Raw genomic sequence first — 18,088 nt, forward strand, 5'->3', positions numbered from 1 at the left:
ATCCAGTTTAAAGGGTTCCGGCGAGGTGGAAAGTTGGCCCGAGTTACTTAGTTAGTGGGGTTGGGTTGGTGGGAAGGCGTGGGTCCGTTTGGGTCGCTAGGACTCTTGCTACCTCCGTGAGTTTAGTGTTCCAGGGTCTAGGTCTACACAAGTTTAGTGTAAGACAGGGATTGTTGGGGATGCATTTGTTATGCTCTGCATTTCTTTTTGTTTTTCTGTTTGTTTTTTTATTGGTCTGTCTAGTCCAGTGCCTTGTCTGTGATAAGCTTGTGGTGTTTTCTTGGAGTCTCCCAGAAGGTGGCGCGTTGGCCCAGGAATGACGGTATGTATATGCTGCCTTTGTGGTAAGGTGAGTGGGTGTGTTGCTGTGATGTACTTATTCTGCTGATAGTGTTCTTTATTTGTCCAGAATGGGGTCTCTTAGAATTCTGAGCTGGAATGTGAGAGGTATTAATTCTAAATTTAAACGGGCATTGTGTTTGGATTTTATCCAAAAACAGACCCCTCACCTTAGTTGTTTGCAAGAAACCCATTTACCTGGTCAGAAGATTCTTACCTTGAAGAGGGCTTGGATAGCAAGAGGTTTCCACTCCACCTATTCTTCCTCTGCAAGGGGAGTTTCTTTATTAGTTACAAAATCCCTTCCCTTGGTCATTGATCAAGTGGCTTGTTATCATTTTGGGATGTTTGTGATGATTCAGTGCTCACTGCATGTCTTTTGTTTTCTTTTGGTCTCAGTATATGCCCCCCCCCTCCATTTCTTGGGAGGTCTTAGAATGTATTATGTCTAAACTGTTAACCTTTCCCTCTCTACCTGTTCTCCTTATAGGTGACTTCAATGCAGTCCTGGATCCAAGTGTCGATCGCACTGGTGCAGCCGATTCTGGCTTTCCTGGTCGTTGTCCCTTACTGACAATATTCTATTATTCAGCAGTACATAAGTCGTTCTCCAAGATAGATTTGGCTTTTGCCTCTGGTAAGCGACTAATTGTACACCACTAGGGGGATCTCTGACCACTCAGCACTCATAATTTCCCTATGCCTGGGCCCTCGTCCCTCCTCCAAGGTATGGTGGATGCACCCCTGCTGGTTGCAGGAGGAGGTGGTGACTGCTTCATTACTAGAAGCCCATAATTGTTTCTGGAAACACAATAGGTCCAACTCTGACAGTGCAGTGGGATGCATATAAAGCTCATGTTCGGGGAGCCTTGCACCCTGCTGTTGAACGTGAATGGTTGAAGGGCCAGAGAACGCTCGTGATCCTTCAGAAGGAGAGAGTTCAGAAGCGATTGGTGGATAGGGAAGCTGCCATTTTTTAATTCGGGGACAAGAATGGTAGATTGTTGACATATCTGGCTAAGGAGAGTAGGCCGGTGGCTGCTATCCCGTGTATTAGAGTGGCTAATGGGGTACTTGTAACCGACCCAGCCGCCATTAATAATGTGTTTTGGGACTTTTATCGTGATCTCTATACCTCACATGTACCAGTTGTTTCTGAAGGCTTAGCATAGTTTCTGAAGAATTTGCCCCTTACACCCCTGACTGCGGCACAGGCAGACGCTTTAGATGCCCCCTTTTTGGATGAAGAGGTCTCGGTGGCTAATGCTTCCCTGCAGCCAGGAAAGACCCCAGGGTTAGTTGGCATGATTGGGGACTGGTAAAGGATGAAGAGAGGCTGTTTCCTATTTTACAGAACCTCTTTAATGTAGTCTTGGAGAGTGGGACACTCCCTGATCCGACTTTACCGTATTCCTATAGACCGATTTCCATCCTTAATGTTGATATAACGGCTAATCGACTGCGCAAAGTTATAGCCGCTGTCAATCATCCTGGCCAGATGGGTTTTATTCCGGGGAGAGCTACTGATATTAAAGGGGTATTCCAGGCCAAAACTTTTTCTTATATATAAACTGGCTCCGGAAAGTTAAACAGATTTGTAAATTACTTCTATTAAAAAATCTTAATCCTTCCAATAGTTATTAGCTTCTGAAGTTGAGTTGCTGTTTTCTGTCTAACTACTTTCTGATGACTCACATCCCAGGAGCTGTGCAGCTCCTATGGGGATATTCTCCCATCATGCACAGCTCCCAGGATGTGACATCATCATTGAGCAGTTAGAAAACTTCAGAAGCTAATAACTATTGGAAGGATTAAGATTTTTTAATAGAAGTAATTTACAAATCTGTTTAACTTTCCGGAGCCAGTTGATCTATAAAAAAAAGTTTTTGCCTGGAATACCCCTTTAATGTCCAGAGTTTACATCTCAACATAGCTGCAGCTGACGGGGAGGCCTCTGGGGGGGGGTACGTGGTTAGCTTGGACATTTATAAGGCCTTTGATTCAGTGGAATGGCTGTATCTGAGGGGTGTTTTGGGATTTCTTAGATTCGGTCCTCTGTTCCGGGCGTGGGTGAGACTATTGTATGATAGCCGTAGGGCCCGGGTGAGAACTAATCTGGAGGTTTCTGAGGCCTTTAGGTTGGGTAGGGGAACGCGGCAAGGTTGTCCCCAGTCTCCTTTTCTGTTTGCCCTAGCGGTAGAGCCCCTGGCTGCGGCCATCCGGGCATCTATTCATGGAGTCTGTAGGCGTTCCTTGGAAGAAAAGGTATCTATGTATGCAGATGACATGCTGGTTTATTTGGCAGATGTTCAGGGTTCCCTAGGGGCTTTGTTCTCCCTTTTGGCTGACTTTGGTTCTTTCTCAGGTCTCAGAGTTAACTGGGGTAAGTCTTCCTTGATGGCCCTCTCCAGGTCGGTGGACCCTGTACCGCCTCTTCCCCGTGGGCTACAAGTTGTCAATCAGTTCAGATACTTGGTAGTAGAGGTTTCTCCTTGTGACGGAATATGTACTGTTGAATTTAGCCCCGAGGTTGTCGTCGGTGACTGATAAATTGCAGGCTTGGTCCTCCTTACCCCTCTCTTTGGCTGGCAGGATTAATATTTTTAAGATGATTTACTTACCTAAGTTTCTTTATCTCTTTCATCTTTCTCCATGGATTCCCCTAAAAAGTTTTTTTAAGAGGCTGAGTGGCGTTTTGAGGTCTGTCTTTTGGCAAGACAAACCTCCACGATTGGCTCAGGTGCTGCTCCAAGCGTCCAAACACCGGGGTGGTTTGGCTGCCCCTAATATGCTTGATTACTTTCTAGCATCTCAATTGCTATATGATGCCTGTTGGATCGACCTGGATCTGGCAAACATGGCTACTGCTCTGGCGGGAGCTCTTATGGGTTTGTATGAAACGTATAGATATACTTCTGCTTCCAGACTGTTGATCCCTGTTAGGGTGGTGGCTGAGGTTTGGTCGGTGGTTTCCAGATGCTTCCCGCTACCGATAATGTCTCCTCTGTGGGGGGGGGGGGGGTTGAAGGCTGCCGGTTTCTGGAGCGCTCATGGAGTCATGTTCGCCATGCATTTGTTTGGGAAGTTTTCCTCCTTTCCCTCCTTCTAGGAGATGTGTGACCGCTCCCATCTACCTCAAGGTGCCCAGTTTCGTTACTTCCAGCTGAGACATGCGGTGGTAGCACAATTTGGCTCGCTTGATGTGACCCTGGCATTTTCTGATGTGGAGCTGCTTCTGGGTGCCACCGACATCGCTAAACCCCTGACTCAGGCTTATGCTTTGCTGCAATCGGTGGGTCCTGATCCGTTTGGGTTGGCGTTTGTGAAGTGGGTAACAGATATCCCTGTCGCCAAGACATTTTACCCCACGGTGGTTAGTGCGAGGGATTTGCTCATTCAGATGAGGCTAATCCTCCGTCTATACTACACTCCGGTTAAATTGCTTCGTATTGGATCTCCTCCTCGGATGCTTGTGTCAGTTCTCCGGTATAGTTTGGTTGTCTGGACTGGGCGGGGAGATGGGAGGAGTGCTCCGGGAGTGTGTGTGTGTGTGTGTGTGTGTGTGTGTGTGTGTGTGTGTGTGTGTGTGTAGCTGTTGTCTGTCTCAGTGTCCGTTGTGTTTCCGTTGGCCGGCTGTGGTCTCCCTGCAGCGTGTAATCGGCCCTGAATTGCTCCTCTTCTATGGTACTTAGATTTGGTGGGCTGGGGGGACTATATGCTAAGCAATCTGTGTGTGTATTTCTTTGATGTCTAAAGTTTGGAAAAAAAGTTATAAATACTGTATTTATCCGAGTATACCACGCACCCTCATTTTACCAAGGATATTTGGGTAAAAAAAGTTTTTTACCCAAATATCCATGGTAAAATGAGGGTGCGTGTGTGCGCGTGTATACCCCTATACACCCCCAGGAAAGGCAGGGGGTGAGAGGCCGTCGCTGCCCGCTTCTCTCCCCCTGCCTTTACTGGGGTCTAGAGCCCTGCTGCCGGCCCTTTTCTCCCCCTGGCTATCGGCGCCGCTGCCCGTTCTGTCCCCCTGACTATCGGCGCCGATAGCCAGGGGGAGAGAAGCGGCACAGACAGCCAGGTGGAGAGAAGGGGCAGCGGCACCCATTGCCGGCGCCGCTGTCCCGTTGCCTCCCCCCATCCCCGGTTGCATAATTACCTGTTGCCGGGGTCGGGTCCGCGCTGCTTCAGGCCTCCGGTGTGCTTCCCCTGCATCGTTGCTATGCACTGCATGGCGCCATGCAGTGCATAGCAACGACGCAGGGGACGCATACCGGAGGCCTGAAGCAGCGCGGACCCGACCCCGGCAACAGGTAATTATGTAACCGGGGATGGGGGGAGGCAACGGGGCCGCTTCTCTCCCCCTGGCTATCGGCGCCGATAGTCAGGGGGACAGAACGGGCAGCGGCGCCGATAGCCAGGGGGAGAGAAGGGCCGGCAGCAGGGCTCTAGACCCCAGGAAAGGCAGGGGGAGAGAAGCGGGCAGTGACGGCCTCTCTCCCCCTGCCTTTCCTGGGGGTGTATCGGCGTATAACACGCACAGACTTTAAGCTAAAAAATTTAGCCTAAAAAGTGCGTGTTATACGCCGATAAATACGGTAAATACTTTAAAAAAAAAAACAAAAAAAAACTTTAAGTTATTTAAGGGCACAAGGATGTGCAATATTTTACACTTCCACAACTGTTTTCCTAAAATATACATTTGTTTTTAAAATGAATAGATGGGACTTAATCCAGACGACATACCTGCTTCTCAACAGCACTTTTACTTTCTTCTTTTGAGCTTCCGGAAAGTGCCTCATTCAGAGACTGTAAACTAAGAGTAAAGGATGACAATGAGAAAGTCAGTACTTATTCCTTAGTAACCACCATACATGTATAGGAAGTATATAAATATACCAAGCCACTTTGCATTATTACTTTAATACCACTATTTACCTCTGTCAAGGAGAAGAGCAAAAAATAAATAAAAGAAAAATATACCTTGTTAGTTCAAGTCGATCACACAACTTTTCTATTTCTTCCATCATTTTTATACTGTCTGCTTCATTTTCAGAGAAGTAATTCCAATTCTGTAGTTAAAAAAAAAAAAAAAAAAAAACATTTTCACTACTAATGCTGTATTTCCAAAATTATTGAACATATATTTTTCCGATACTCCACCAAGTACATTATATAAAAGCATAATGCGCATGTGGAGTTTGGGTAAACAAAGCAACCACAATAATAAAACGAATATAAAGCAACCACAATAATAAAAGTAGAATTTTTCAGAGGCATAAAAAAATAAATGCTATCTGGTTGACTGCAATGGTCAACTACTCAACTGTTTATATTTTTTTTTATCCATTTGTATTGAAAGTGCAGTTGGCTGCTGCTATATTCCAACATATCCTAAAGGACATCATTTAAGGCTATATATTAGCATATTAAAGTCTATGGGGGGCATTTACTAATCTTTTACTATGTAGTCTGGTTTTTACCCTGTTTTTTTCTACTTCATTTTTGACTATGTGCGACAAATTTACTAAATTGTTGCACGGCATTAATAAATTTGGCACACATAGGCAAAAGTGGGAAATTTACTTCATGTAGTAGAAAAAATAGTCTGTTCCTTTTTCCTGCTGTCTGAATAGGTTTGGCTGCTGGTTTCCTTCTGGATCTTTTGTTTTTGAGTTTTTTTTTTTTAGCTTTTTCACCACATGTAAATAATTCAATAACTACAGTGGTCCCTCAAGTTACAATATTAATTGGTTCCAGGAAAACCATTGTAAGTTGAAACCATTGTATGTTGAGACCATAACTCTATGGAAACAGGGTAATTGGTTCTAAAGGCACCAAAATGTCATCCAAAAATAGGAAAAAGTGACAAAGAAAAATAAGTAGATAACTGATATAGATAAAGCAAATCCTTACATATAAAAGTAATAAAGATCTGCTGGGAGCTGTAAATCACTGTCTATGTCAGTGTTTCCCAAGCAGGGAGCCTCCAGCTGTTGCAAAACTATAACTCCCAGCATGCCTGGACAGCCAAAGGCTGTCCGGGCATGCTGGGAGTTGTAGTTTTGCAAAAAATGGGGCCACCCTGCTTGGCAAACACTGGTCTATGTAGAGGACAGGAGCTTCTTCAGGGGTCCTGTACAGTACAGGCAATGTCCAAAACAAGTAATGGAGTTGCCCTCACCTGGTGTCCAAAAGAGCAGCTAACCCTGATACAGGTAAAGTGTACAGAACATGTAATACCAGTCAGTGCATACACTTCAGTAATACAGGGGTTTTACCAGTGAATGCCCATTTTGATTGGTTGGTTCTTCCAGCCATTGACACGTTTTACAGATCTGGACTGTCTGTAGCATTGTATGTTGAGTCTGGTTTCAACTTACGATGGTCCAGAAAAGACCATTGTTTGTTGAAACTATTGTATGTTGAGGCCATTGTAAGTTGAGGGATCACTGTAAATTGTAGTCATGGCTCAGAAGTGGTAAACGGCGTTTAGTGTGTGTGTGTGTTTATTACATTTTTTTAACACAGTTTTTTTCTCCCTAAATGTACTTACACTTTTTTTTTTTTTTGGTTACTTCTTCTACAGATCTGTGTATCCTGTGGACTCCTTCGGATTCGGTGGACTACTTCGATGACCAGCGTTTTTCTTTGCTTGATGTTAATAAAATGGTTAACGAGGGCTTGTGGGGGAGTGTTTTTTGTAATAATTTTTTTTTAAAACCTGTTGTGTTTTATTTTTATTTTACTTTACTAGACAGGCTTAGTAGTGGAAGCTGTCTTATAGACTGAGTCCATTACTAAGCCGGGCTTAGCGTTAGCCACAAAAACAGCTAGCGCTAACCCCCAATTATTACCCCGGTACCCAACACCACAGGGGTGCCGGGAAGAGCCGGTACCAACAGGCCCGGAGCGTCAAAAATGGCGCTCCTGGGCCTAGGCGGTAACAGGCTGGCGTTATTTAGGTTGGGGAGGGCCAGTAACAATGGTCCTTGCCCACCCTGGTAACGTCAGGCTGTTACTGTTTGGTTGGTATTTGGTTGAGAATAAAAATAGGGGGACCCTATGCGTTTTTTTAATATAATTAATTATTTATTTAAAAAAAAAAAAACGCATAGGGTCCCCCCTATTTTCATTCTCAGCCAAATACCAACCAAACAGTAACAGCCTGACGTTCCCAGGGTGGGCGAGGACCATTGTTACTGGCCCTCCCCAGCCTAAATAACGCCAGCCTGTTACCGCCTAGGCCCAGGAGCGCCATTTTTGACGCTCCAGGCCTGTTGGTACCGGCTCTTCCCGGCACCCCTGTGGCGTTGGGTACCGGGGTAATAATAGGGGGTTAGCACTAGCTGTTTTTGTGGCTAGCGCTAAGCCCAGGTTAGTAATGGACTCTGTCTATAAGACAGCTTCCACTACTAAGCCTGTCTAGTAAAGTAAGAAAAAAACACAACAGGTTTTAAAAAATTTTTATTACAAAAAACACTCCCCCACAAGCCCTCGTTAACCATTTTATTAAAATCAAACAAAGAAAAACGCTGGTCATCGAAGTAGTCCACCGAATCCGAAGGAGTCCACAGGATAAACGGATCTGAAATGAGAAGAAAACAAAAAAATGGGTTAGTACATTTATTATCACCTGCTCACACATCTCCCGCCCCGCACGACTACAACTGCCAGCATGCCCTTACAGTAAGGACATGCTGGGAGTTGTAGTTGTGTGGTGCAGGAGATGTGTGAGCAGGTGATAATAAATGTGACAAGCTTGTCCCCTGCCCCCAGCTGCAGGACTACAACTCCCAGCATGCCCTTACAGTAAGGTGGGGCGGAGGCCGGGCACAGTGTTTCCCAACCTGGGACTTGTAGTTTTGCAACATCTGGAGGCACCATGGTTGGGAAACACTGTTTTAGGCCAGTGTTTCCCAACCAGGGTGCCTCCAGATGTTGCAAAACTACAAGCCCCAGCATGCCTGGACAGTCAAAGGCTGTCTAGGCATGCTGGGAGTTGTAGTTTTGCAACATCTGGAGGCAACCTGGCTGGGAAACACTGGCCTAAAACAGTGTTTCCCAACCAGGGTGCCTCCAGATGTTGCAAAACTACAAGCCCCAGCATGCCTGGACAGTCAAAGGCTGTCTAGGCATGCTGGGAGTTGTAGTTTTGCAACATCTGGAGGCAACCTGGCTGGGAAACACTGGCCTAAAACAGTGTTTCCCAACCAGGGTGCCTCCAGATGTTGCAAAACTACAAGTCCCAGCATGCCTGGACATTCAAAGGCTGTCTAGGCATGCTGGGAGTTGTAGTTTTGCAACATCTGGAGGCAACCTGGCTGGGAAACACTGGCCTAAAACAGTGTTTCCCAACCAGGGTGCCTCCAGATGTTGCAATACTACAAGCCCCAGCATGCCTGGACAGTCAAAGGCTGTCCAGGCATGCTGGGAGTTGTAGTCTTGCAACAACTGGAGGCACCCTGGTTGGGAAGCCTGCGCAACTTACCGGCTTCCGTAGGATCCAGCGCTGCACGACACTGCCGCGCGACGATCTCCGACAGCGATCGTCGCTGGAGCCTCGGAAGGGTAAGTGAACCTCTTCGCCGGTCCCCTTCAGCTGTTTAGTTTTGCAACAGCTGGAGGACTACAGTTTACAGACCACAAACCAGGGGTCTGCAAACTGTGGCCCTCCAGCTGTTGCAAAACTACAACTCCCAGCATGCCTGGACAGCCAATGGCTGTCCAGGCATGCTGGGAGTTGTAGTCTTGCAACATCTGGAGGCACCCTGGTTGGGAAACACTGTTTTAGGACAGTGTTTCCCAACAAGGGTGCCTCCAGCTGTTGCAAAACTACAACTCCCAGCATGCCCGGACAGCCAATGGCCATCCAGGCATGCTGGGAGTTGTAGTCTTGCAACATCTGGAGGCACCCTGGTTGGGAAACACTGTTTTAGGCCAGTGTTTCCCAACAAGGGTGCCTCCAGCTGTTGCAAAACTACAACTCCCAGCATGCCCGGACAGCCAATGGCTGTCCAGGCATGCTGGGAGTTGTAGTCTTGCAACATCTGGAGGCACCCTGGTTGGGAAACACTGTTTTAGGCCAGTGTTTCCCAGCAAGGGTGCCTCCAGCTGTTGCAAAACTACAACTCCCAGCATGCCCGGACAGCCAAAGGGTGTCCAGGCATGCTGGGAGTTGTAGTCTTGCAACATTTGGAGGCACCCTGGTTGGGAAGCTTGCGCAACTTACCGGCTTCCGTAGGATCCAGCGCTGCACGACACTGCCGCGCGACAGTGCCGCGCGACGATCTCCGTCAGCGATCGTCACTGGAGCCTCGGAAGGGTAAGTGAACTTCTTCGCCGGTCCCCTTCAGCTGTTTAGTTTTGCAACAGCTGGAGGACTACAGTTTACAGACCACACACCAGTGGTCTGCAAACTGTGGCCCTCCAGCTGTTGCAAAACTACAACACCCAGCATGCCCTGACAGCCAAAGCCTATGGCTCTCAGGGCAGGAGCCCGGGCTGACATTACAGTGCAGCCGCCCGGGCTCCTCATACGGTCTCCCCGCTACCCCCCTTGTCTCCCGCCCGGGCTCCTCATACGGCCTCCCCGCTACCCCCCCCCCCCCCTTGTCTCCCGCCCGCGCCGCTCAGCTCCCGCTGCTACAAGACTACAACTCCCAGCGTGTCCTCACTGTAAGGCCATGCTGGGACTTGTAGTCTTGCAACAGCAGACAGATGGGAGTTGTGTGGCGCTGGCAGGTGAGAGGGGGGGGATATAAATCACTGCAGTGTCCCGGTAGCGCAGTGAGGGTAGCGGGGAGAAAGTATGTCGGAGCCCGGGCGGCAGCAGCTTTTCCTGCTCCATGTTGGAGCTGGAGTAAATTTAGTAAATTTTTATGGCCGTTGCGACAGTTTATTGCGCAACTGCGACTGTCTCAGTTAATAAATTCCTGACCACTGCAAGTAAAAACTGAAAACTTGCGTAAATTAAGCGGGAATTTTTTTTTTGACTTTCTAGCTCTTGCTAGGGAAAGTCGCACAATTTATAGGGTAGGCGCAATTGCGACAATTTTGCGCCAAAAATAGTCAGAAAAAACTGACTAAACCCCTTAGTAAATGCCCCCCTATATGCTCATTGCGTTTAAATTTTTTTTTTTTGCTTCCTTCAGACTCACATAAAGTAGATTTTTATGCTTACCGTAAAATCTCTTTCTCGGAGGATCCATTGGGGGACACAGAGTGGCTGCTGCCACTAGGAGGCTGACACTAGGCATCAAAGAAAAGTTGGCCCCTTCCGCAAGGATATACCCCACCTATAGACTCTGAGCTAACAGTTTAGTCCCAAAGCAGTAGGAGCGGACCGACAGGAAAGAAAAAACAGTAACTGTCCGAGGAACCACAGAATAAAAATTTACTGAAACCACCCTCGGACAGGTGACCGAACGAGGAACACCAGAACAAATGGGTGGGTGCTGTGTCCCCCAAAGGATCCTCAGAGAAAGATTTTATGGTAAGCACAAAAATCTACTTTTCTCGATCGGCTCCATTGGGGGACACAGAAACCGTGGGACATACCAAAGCAGTCCCCAGGGTGGGCAAAAAAATTCAAGCAACTTAGGTGAAAATGGTCAACTTCGAAGCAGGAAGCCCCTTACAACGACCCTCCGTAAGCACAAAGAAGGAGTCACTCTGGAGTAAGGAAGAAGTTACTGAAAGGTAAGTCCAAATGGCCCGTACCATATCAAGACCACAAAGCAAACGTTCCCTGGGATGGGATGGTACGGAGCTGGACAAAAAGACGGAAGGACAATGTCCTCATTTAGGTGAAAGGTGGAAATCACCTTAGGTAAAAAGGACAGGACCGGACGAAAAACAACCTTATCCTGGTGTAAGACCAGGTAGGTAGAACAGCAGGAGAGAGCTGCCAGCTCCGAAACTCTCCTAATAGAAGTGACCGCAATGAGGAAGGCCAATTTCCAGGAAAGAATACAAAGAGGAACGTCCCAGAGAGGTTTGAAGGGAGTACCCTGTAGGACACTGAGAACCAAATTTAGATCCCAAGAGGGAGTAGGGGATCTGTAAGGCGGGCCGCATGAGCAACACCTTGCAGAAAAGTCCATATGTAAGATCGGACGCCAGGGGATGCTGAAAGAGAATGGAGAGAGCCGAAACCTGACCCTGAGAGCCAAGCGTTCTTCCAGCCCAGACTGTAAAAAGGAAAGAAGTCTTGGGAGAGAGAACATAACCAGAGAAAGAGAGTGAGATTCACACCAACGAAAATAGGACCGCCAAGTATGGTGATAAATCTTCGCAGAGGAGAGAACCCCCCTGGCTCTCAGAACCGCGGTCTCAACCGCCACGCCGTCAAATGCGGCGACAGTAAATTTGGGTGGCAAAGATGACCCTGAGAGAGCAGGTCTGGACGAACTGGGAAGCGCAGTGGCACTTCGTCCACTAGCACTAGACTAACCACATCACCTGAGCCAATCCGGAGCCACGAGAATGGCGGGAACGCCCTCCACTTTGAGCTTCCTCAGGACCCTGAGAAGGAGAGGAAGAGGAGGGAAGAGATATGGGAGGGCGACCAGGGAATCACTAGGGTGTCCACAGCTAGGGCCAGGGGATCCCGGGACTTTGCCACGAAGCGAGGATCCTTCCGGTTGTGGTGGGATGCAAACAGGTCCATGTCTGAGGGGCCCCAGAGGTTGCAGATCCCTGCAACACACCTCTGGATGAAGAGACCACTCGCCGAGGTCGGCTGACGAGCAACTGAGGAAGTATGCCTCCCAATTTTCTACTCCCAGTATGTGAATAGCCGAGATGGAGGGAACTCTGAGCTCTGCCCAGAGAAGAATCCTGGAGAGCTTGGCCATCGCCGCTGGGCTGCGTTTGCTGCCCTGGTGATTGGCATATGCCACAGCTGTGGAGTTGTCCGACTGGACACGAACACGATGGTCCTGGAGAAGGTGCTCCCAATGGAGGAGGCAAAGGTAAATTGCCCAGAGTTCCAGGATGTTGATGGGGAGGAGAGCTTCCCGGGAGGATCAAAGGTCGTGACTGTCCGGTCCCTGAAGACTCCTCCCCAACCGCTGAGGCTGGCATCCGTCATGATGACCTGCCAGTGGAGGGGCAGAAAGGAGAGGGGACTGAAGTCAACACAGGAGGGACTGGCGAGTCCTGGGAGGATGAATGATCCTGCGATTGAGGAATAGCGGAGACTTGTCCCACAGGGACAGAAGGGAAATTTGAAGAGGGCAATAATGAAAGTGGGGGAAAGGGAACGGCTTCCATGGCCGCCACCATCCGGCCCAGGACTTCCATGCAGAACCGAATGGAAACTGGAACAGGCCCCAGAGAACCCAAACTCCTGATAACAGAGCAAAGCGCTTGTCCGGCTGAAGCCGAATTCAGGCGGTCGCAGTTTCCAACAGGAGTCCCAAGAAGATGAGAGACTGGGTTGGAGTCAGGTTGGACTTGTCCTGATTGACCGCCCAGCCGAAGCGGGACAAGGTCTAAAGCTGGGGACGGAGACTGTCTTGATTCTGAGCCCTGGTTGGAGCCTTGACCAGGAGGTCATCCAGGTAGGGGATCACGAACACACCCCATGCTGGGAGGATGGCAATCACTGCCGCCAGGACCTTGGTCAAGACCCTTGGAGCAGTGGTTAGGCCAAAAGGATGGGTCACAAACTGAAAATGGCCCACTGGAACTGTGAAGTGGAGATAGTGCTGATGTGCTGGAAAAATGGGGATGTGGAGGTAGGCGTCTCTGATATCCACCGAGGAAAGAAACTCCCCTTGATCCATGGATGCCACTACAGCACGGAGAGTCTCCATATGGAAATGACGTGGGAACTGGGATAAGTCTACGCTTCTTCCAACTGGGATAGGTCTACGCTTCTTCCTCTGGCCCCCGTCCCTCCGATGCCTATACTTGCTGAGGTTGGTCTCCCGTTGGTCAATAGATTTAAATATCTGGATGTTCAGGTTACGGCTTTCCCGCATGATTATATTGCTCTCAATCTGGTCCCACTGTTGGATCGTAGTTCCCAGAAGGTCACTACTTAGCGTAAGCTCCCGCTCTCAATGGTGGGTAGATCTAATCTAGTTAAGATAATATTTATGCCCCATTTTTTATATATTCTACATAATACGCCTGTATGGATCCCTATGAAATATTTTCTTAGGATTCAATCTTTATATAGAGAACTTATTTGGGATGGTAAGACGGCTAGGATTCTATTAGAGACACTACAGCGCAGTAAGGAAGCGGGTGGTTTATCAATTCCGAGTCCTTGGATATATTTCTTGGCATCACAGGTGCAGCAGCTGAATGGTTGGGCGCAGTTTGCCACTATGGGACGCACAGGAGAATTGGTGTCGAGACATATTGGTAGAGTTACACCTGTTTATTTATTGGAGATGGCAGCACAAACCCGGCCCCCTGATTTCCCCCCTACTCTTCTTCTGATTCGTAAGGTGTGGCAAAAATTTTGAGGATTGCTATGGTATCCTATATTTACTACTTATTCTCCTCTATGGTACAATTCTGGCCTCTCTGAGTTAAATTCACTGACGGATGTTACGCTCTGGATCTCATTTGGGATCCTGTATCTTTCTCAGTTATATGATGGACCGACCTTGAAGTCATTTGCCCAGCTACAGGTAGAATTTGCAGTACTTCACTGACATTTTTTTCGTTACCTGCAGCTGTGGCATGCTCTTGAAGCGCAGGCCCGGGTTTGTGACTTGACGGTCGGTTCCTCGACTTTAGTGAATGATCTCTTTACCACATTATCCACTAAGGGTGTCATCTCAGTGTTATATAGAGAATTGTTATCCTCTTATCATGATGCCTATCCTCTGACTATTAAGGAGAAGTGGGAAGGGGATATCGGCTCCATATCAGGTGAGCAATGGGAACAAATTTTAACTATGACCCCGAAATTGGGTGTATCAGAGGCACACCGGGTGTCCCAAATTTTTCTATTACATCGGGTATATCATACCCCTGCATTTCTACATAGAATTGGGGTGCGTCCAGACTCCTGCTGTCCCCGTTGTTCATTACCGGATGCTCACCTATTGCACGTGCTGTGGGATTGCACCCATCTGGGTCAATTCTGGACTGAAGTGGGGCAGTTGGTTCAGAGAGTGTATGGTTGCCCACTTGACTTATCAGCCTTGACATGTGTGTTAGGATATTTGGTTTGCATAGATGAAGACAGTGGGTTATATATCGGTGAGAGTAGAATACTGTACCAAGCCCGCAAATTGATAGCGCAGCACTGGCTGAGTGCTTCCCCTCCCACCATCTCTGAATTGATTGTAAAACTAAACCATGTCAATAGGTTAGAAAAGGGAGTGTACGTGAAAAGAAAAGTTGCTAGTAAATTTGAGTCCATATGGGGTCCGTGGATTGACACTCCGGGACTGCCATCTACTTACTTACTTACGTAGGACTCCTATAGAGGTGGTGTTGGGGGGTGCGGGGAGATTGCTCCCTAAGGTGTAACTTGTTTCTTTATTCTTCATATACTGTTCTAATCTCCTTTTTGCTGCTATGTCTGCTTCTTGGAACGCTGTGATGTCTGGTGCTCGGAACTTTCATGTGGAGACTGCCTGCTGTGTTTGTTTTTCCCGTCTTTTATGATAAAATTTTACGTGATTGTTAAATTTGTCTGTCCTGCTCATGCAGACCGGGGATAGAACCTCTGTTATACTGTTCTTTGAGTATTTTCATTAGACTAGTTCAGTATGTCATTAGACTGGTTATTATAGGGTACTGCTATCGTATTCATGTGCCTGGAACAGACGGAAGGACTTGAGAAGACCGGGTTGGATTGTCTGGTTGGGGGAGGGCGGGAGTTTATGTTTTATTTTTGTGTGTTTGTGTTTTGTGTATTATGTAAAAATGTTCAATAAAAAAATTTCTGATTTAAAAAAGGAAATGACGTGGGAGTAGGTGACTGTAGAGGAGCTTTAGACCCAGGATCGGGCGGACGGAACCCCCTTTCTTGGGAACGACAAACAGGTTTTAATAGAAAGCTGAAAAACGCACCTTGGGAGAAACTGGGACGATCACTCCCTGAGCAGTAAGTGTCCGAAGTGTGACCCACTGCCAAGGAAGGGGAACGAGGAGGGCGGGAACGAAAAAAAGTGATCTCTTGAAAAGGAAGCAAACTCGATCAGATAGCCGTTGGAAACAAAATCTCGGACCCAAGAGTCCTGCACGTGGGCAGACCAAACGTCCCGGAAAATTGACAAACGACCTCCCACCTGAGAAGAATCTTCAGGTGGGGTCATCCCTTCAGGTGGACCGAAGCTTATGAGTGCCCGACTTGGCCGCGAAACGTCCGGAACGGTTATCCGATTTCCAGGAGGGACGGAAAGAAGGAGCCTTCCTATCCTGTGAGGGTGCCGGTCTGGTCACCCTACCCAAGCCATAGGACCGAAAGGAAGTAGACTTCCTGAGGGAATCGGTACAGCGAGACTAATTCTGCGGTAATAAGGAGCTCTTACCTCCAGTAGCCTCTGAGATAATCTCATCCAGGCGTTTCCAGAAAAAGTTGGGACCCAGTGAGAGATTTCTTGGAAGCTCAGTGAGAGATTTCTTGGAAGCGGCATCAGCGTCCCAGGCCTTTAGCCACATGGAGCGGCAAAGTGCCACTAGATTACCTGTGGCAAAAGCTGTACAATGGGCAGACTGCATAGAAGCAGAGCACAAATAGTCTCCAGCATTGGAGAGTTGAAGTGCAAGACCTGCCAAATCTTCCGAAGGGGCCCCAGACAAAATGCCCTGGCGGAGTTGGGAAGCCCAGACAGAAAGGGCTTTTGACACCCAAGCAGAATTGAAGGTAGGATGTAAATATGACCCTGCTGCTTCAAAGGCAAATTTTGCCAGATTTTCAATTCTCTTGTCTGCTGGGTCCTAAAAGGATGCTGCATCCGCCAGGGGTAGAGTAGTCGCTTTTGACAGACAGGAAACCAGAGGGTCCACAGTCGGTGGAGATGTCCATCTCACAATGAGGTCCTTGAAAGCGTTTATCAGGATGCTTCCATGCTGTTTCTAGTAAGGCGTCAAATTCAGCATGAGAGCTGAAAACCTTAGGAGAGCGACGGGAGCGGTGAAAGGAAACTTCTGGAGCTGGGTCCGAAGTTCCTGGGTCCGCTAGGTGAAAAGTGTCCCTGATGGCAGAGAACAAGTTGTCTACCATGTTGGACGTGCTGGCTCGGTCCTCAGTCAGAGGCAGAACCTGACGCCTCACCTTCCAGCTCCCCAAGAGAGTGGAAGTGGGGAGAGGCAGCCTTGGATGAAGGAAAGACGGACCTGATACACAGACCTGGAGACCTAGGACGGCGACCAGGAGAGTGGCCCTTAGAAGAGGGTCGTTTACAGGGTGCCAGGGAAGGGGAGTGGGACCTATGAGGAGAGCGTCTATCCCGACTTCCGGAGTCTGGAGATGAGCCAGAGGAGAAACCCCTGGGGCGCTTGTGAGAGCACCTAAAATAAAAAGGAGAACGATTTTGAGAGTTGATTAGTGGAGGGGGGGGGGGGAATCCAGCGCGGGAGGTTTCTTTTCTTTTTTTTTTTTCTTTTTTCTTCTTCTTCTTTGTCTTTGTCCATATGTTCATCTTTCTACTTGTGCTTTCTATCCTGTTTCTGACGCTACTCCTTTTCTCTTTCTTTCCTTATTATACTTACCTATATCTGCTGTTCTTATCATTCATGTGCCTTACCTCGTAGGCAGCACAATCCGGAGTTTCTGAACAAGTGGTGAGAGTCCCAGTGTTGTCTGGGGGGAAAGGCCCCCATATATGTACTGATGGGTTCATTGTTAAGATATCCATGTCTCTATGTCTGCAAATACCGGGTACCATTGTAGGGGGAGGAGGGTGTACCAACACTGTAGAAAGATGTGTTTCATTAGGAACTACATGTGTCTGGGAGTTTATGCGGACGTCTACCTTATCAGATAACGCTCAGGATGACCCGAATATGGCCTATCCATCACCCTGGTTAGAGGACCAGAACCATTGTCATTTTAAGCTATTACTGATTTTGGTCCTCTGTTATAACCGTGGGTATTCACGGGGACAGGATCAGATAAATGGGGACTAGTATACGCTTTTGGAGCGATGTCGATATTACTAACTCTTACCATATTGTTGACACTTCTATAATGTATCTTACCACGTGCAGATGTATCTTATTTTATTGTATACGGTTTGTTGAAACGCAATAAAACATTGTTGAAAAAAAAAAAAAAAGGAGAACGAGCCTCTCTGGAGGACTGGCATAAGGAAGACCTCTCCAACGCAGTCACCACGGAATGGAAGACTTGTGCCAAGTCAGAAATAGACTGGGAGAGGGAAGACAACCATTCTGGAGGGAGAGCAGAGCCCATGGATTCTGGTGGAACATCCTGGGAAGAGATACCAGGAGGGCCGGGGCACGCAGTGGTTCAGGCAGGACAAGTGGGTTCAGCAGAACCACAAGGCATTTTTGTTTTGCATCCCACACAAGCATAATAGGTGACCAGGGCCCCAAAACGACCCCTGTAGCATGCGCACTACACTGCATGTGACAAACCCCCAGTGCGCGCGCTGAAGCACTATAGGGACGGAAACCCCGACGAAAGCCGGGCTCCGGGGAGTGGGCTGAGCTCAACCACGTGAAGAGACCACGGCTGCGGCCATATAAAAAATCCCCTGTATGGCATCTAATAGTAAAGGCAAGTGTGGCCGGGAGAAGGGAAGCT

At 48.0% G+C, this 18,088-nt stretch overlaps 1 protein-coding gene across 1 annotated transcript in view; it reads right to left on the reverse strand.

Moving 5' to 3' along the window:
- DNAJC2 (DnaJ heat shock protein family (Hsp40) member C2) overlaps window positions 1-18,088 on the reverse strand; it is a 91,812-nt gene that overhangs the window by 28,384 nt on the left and 45,340 nt on the right. Inside the window, exons 11-12 of the mRNA XM_056573497.1 lie at window positions 5,326-5,414; window positions 5,089-5,158 (exon numbers count right to left, since the gene is read on the reverse strand). Coding sequence (XP_056429472.1) covers window positions 5,089-5,158; window positions 5,326-5,414 — 159 coding nt within the window. The remainder of the gene's footprint in view (window positions 1-5,088; window positions 5,159-5,325; window positions 5,415-18,088) is intronic.

Source organism: Hyla sarda, chromosome 4 (assembly GCF_029499605.1).
Source record: "Hyla sarda isolate aHylSar1 chromosome 4, aHylSar1.hap1, whole genome shotgun sequence".
Lineage (NCBI taxonomy): Eukaryota > Metazoa > Chordata > Amphibia > Anura > Hylidae > Hyla > Hyla sarda.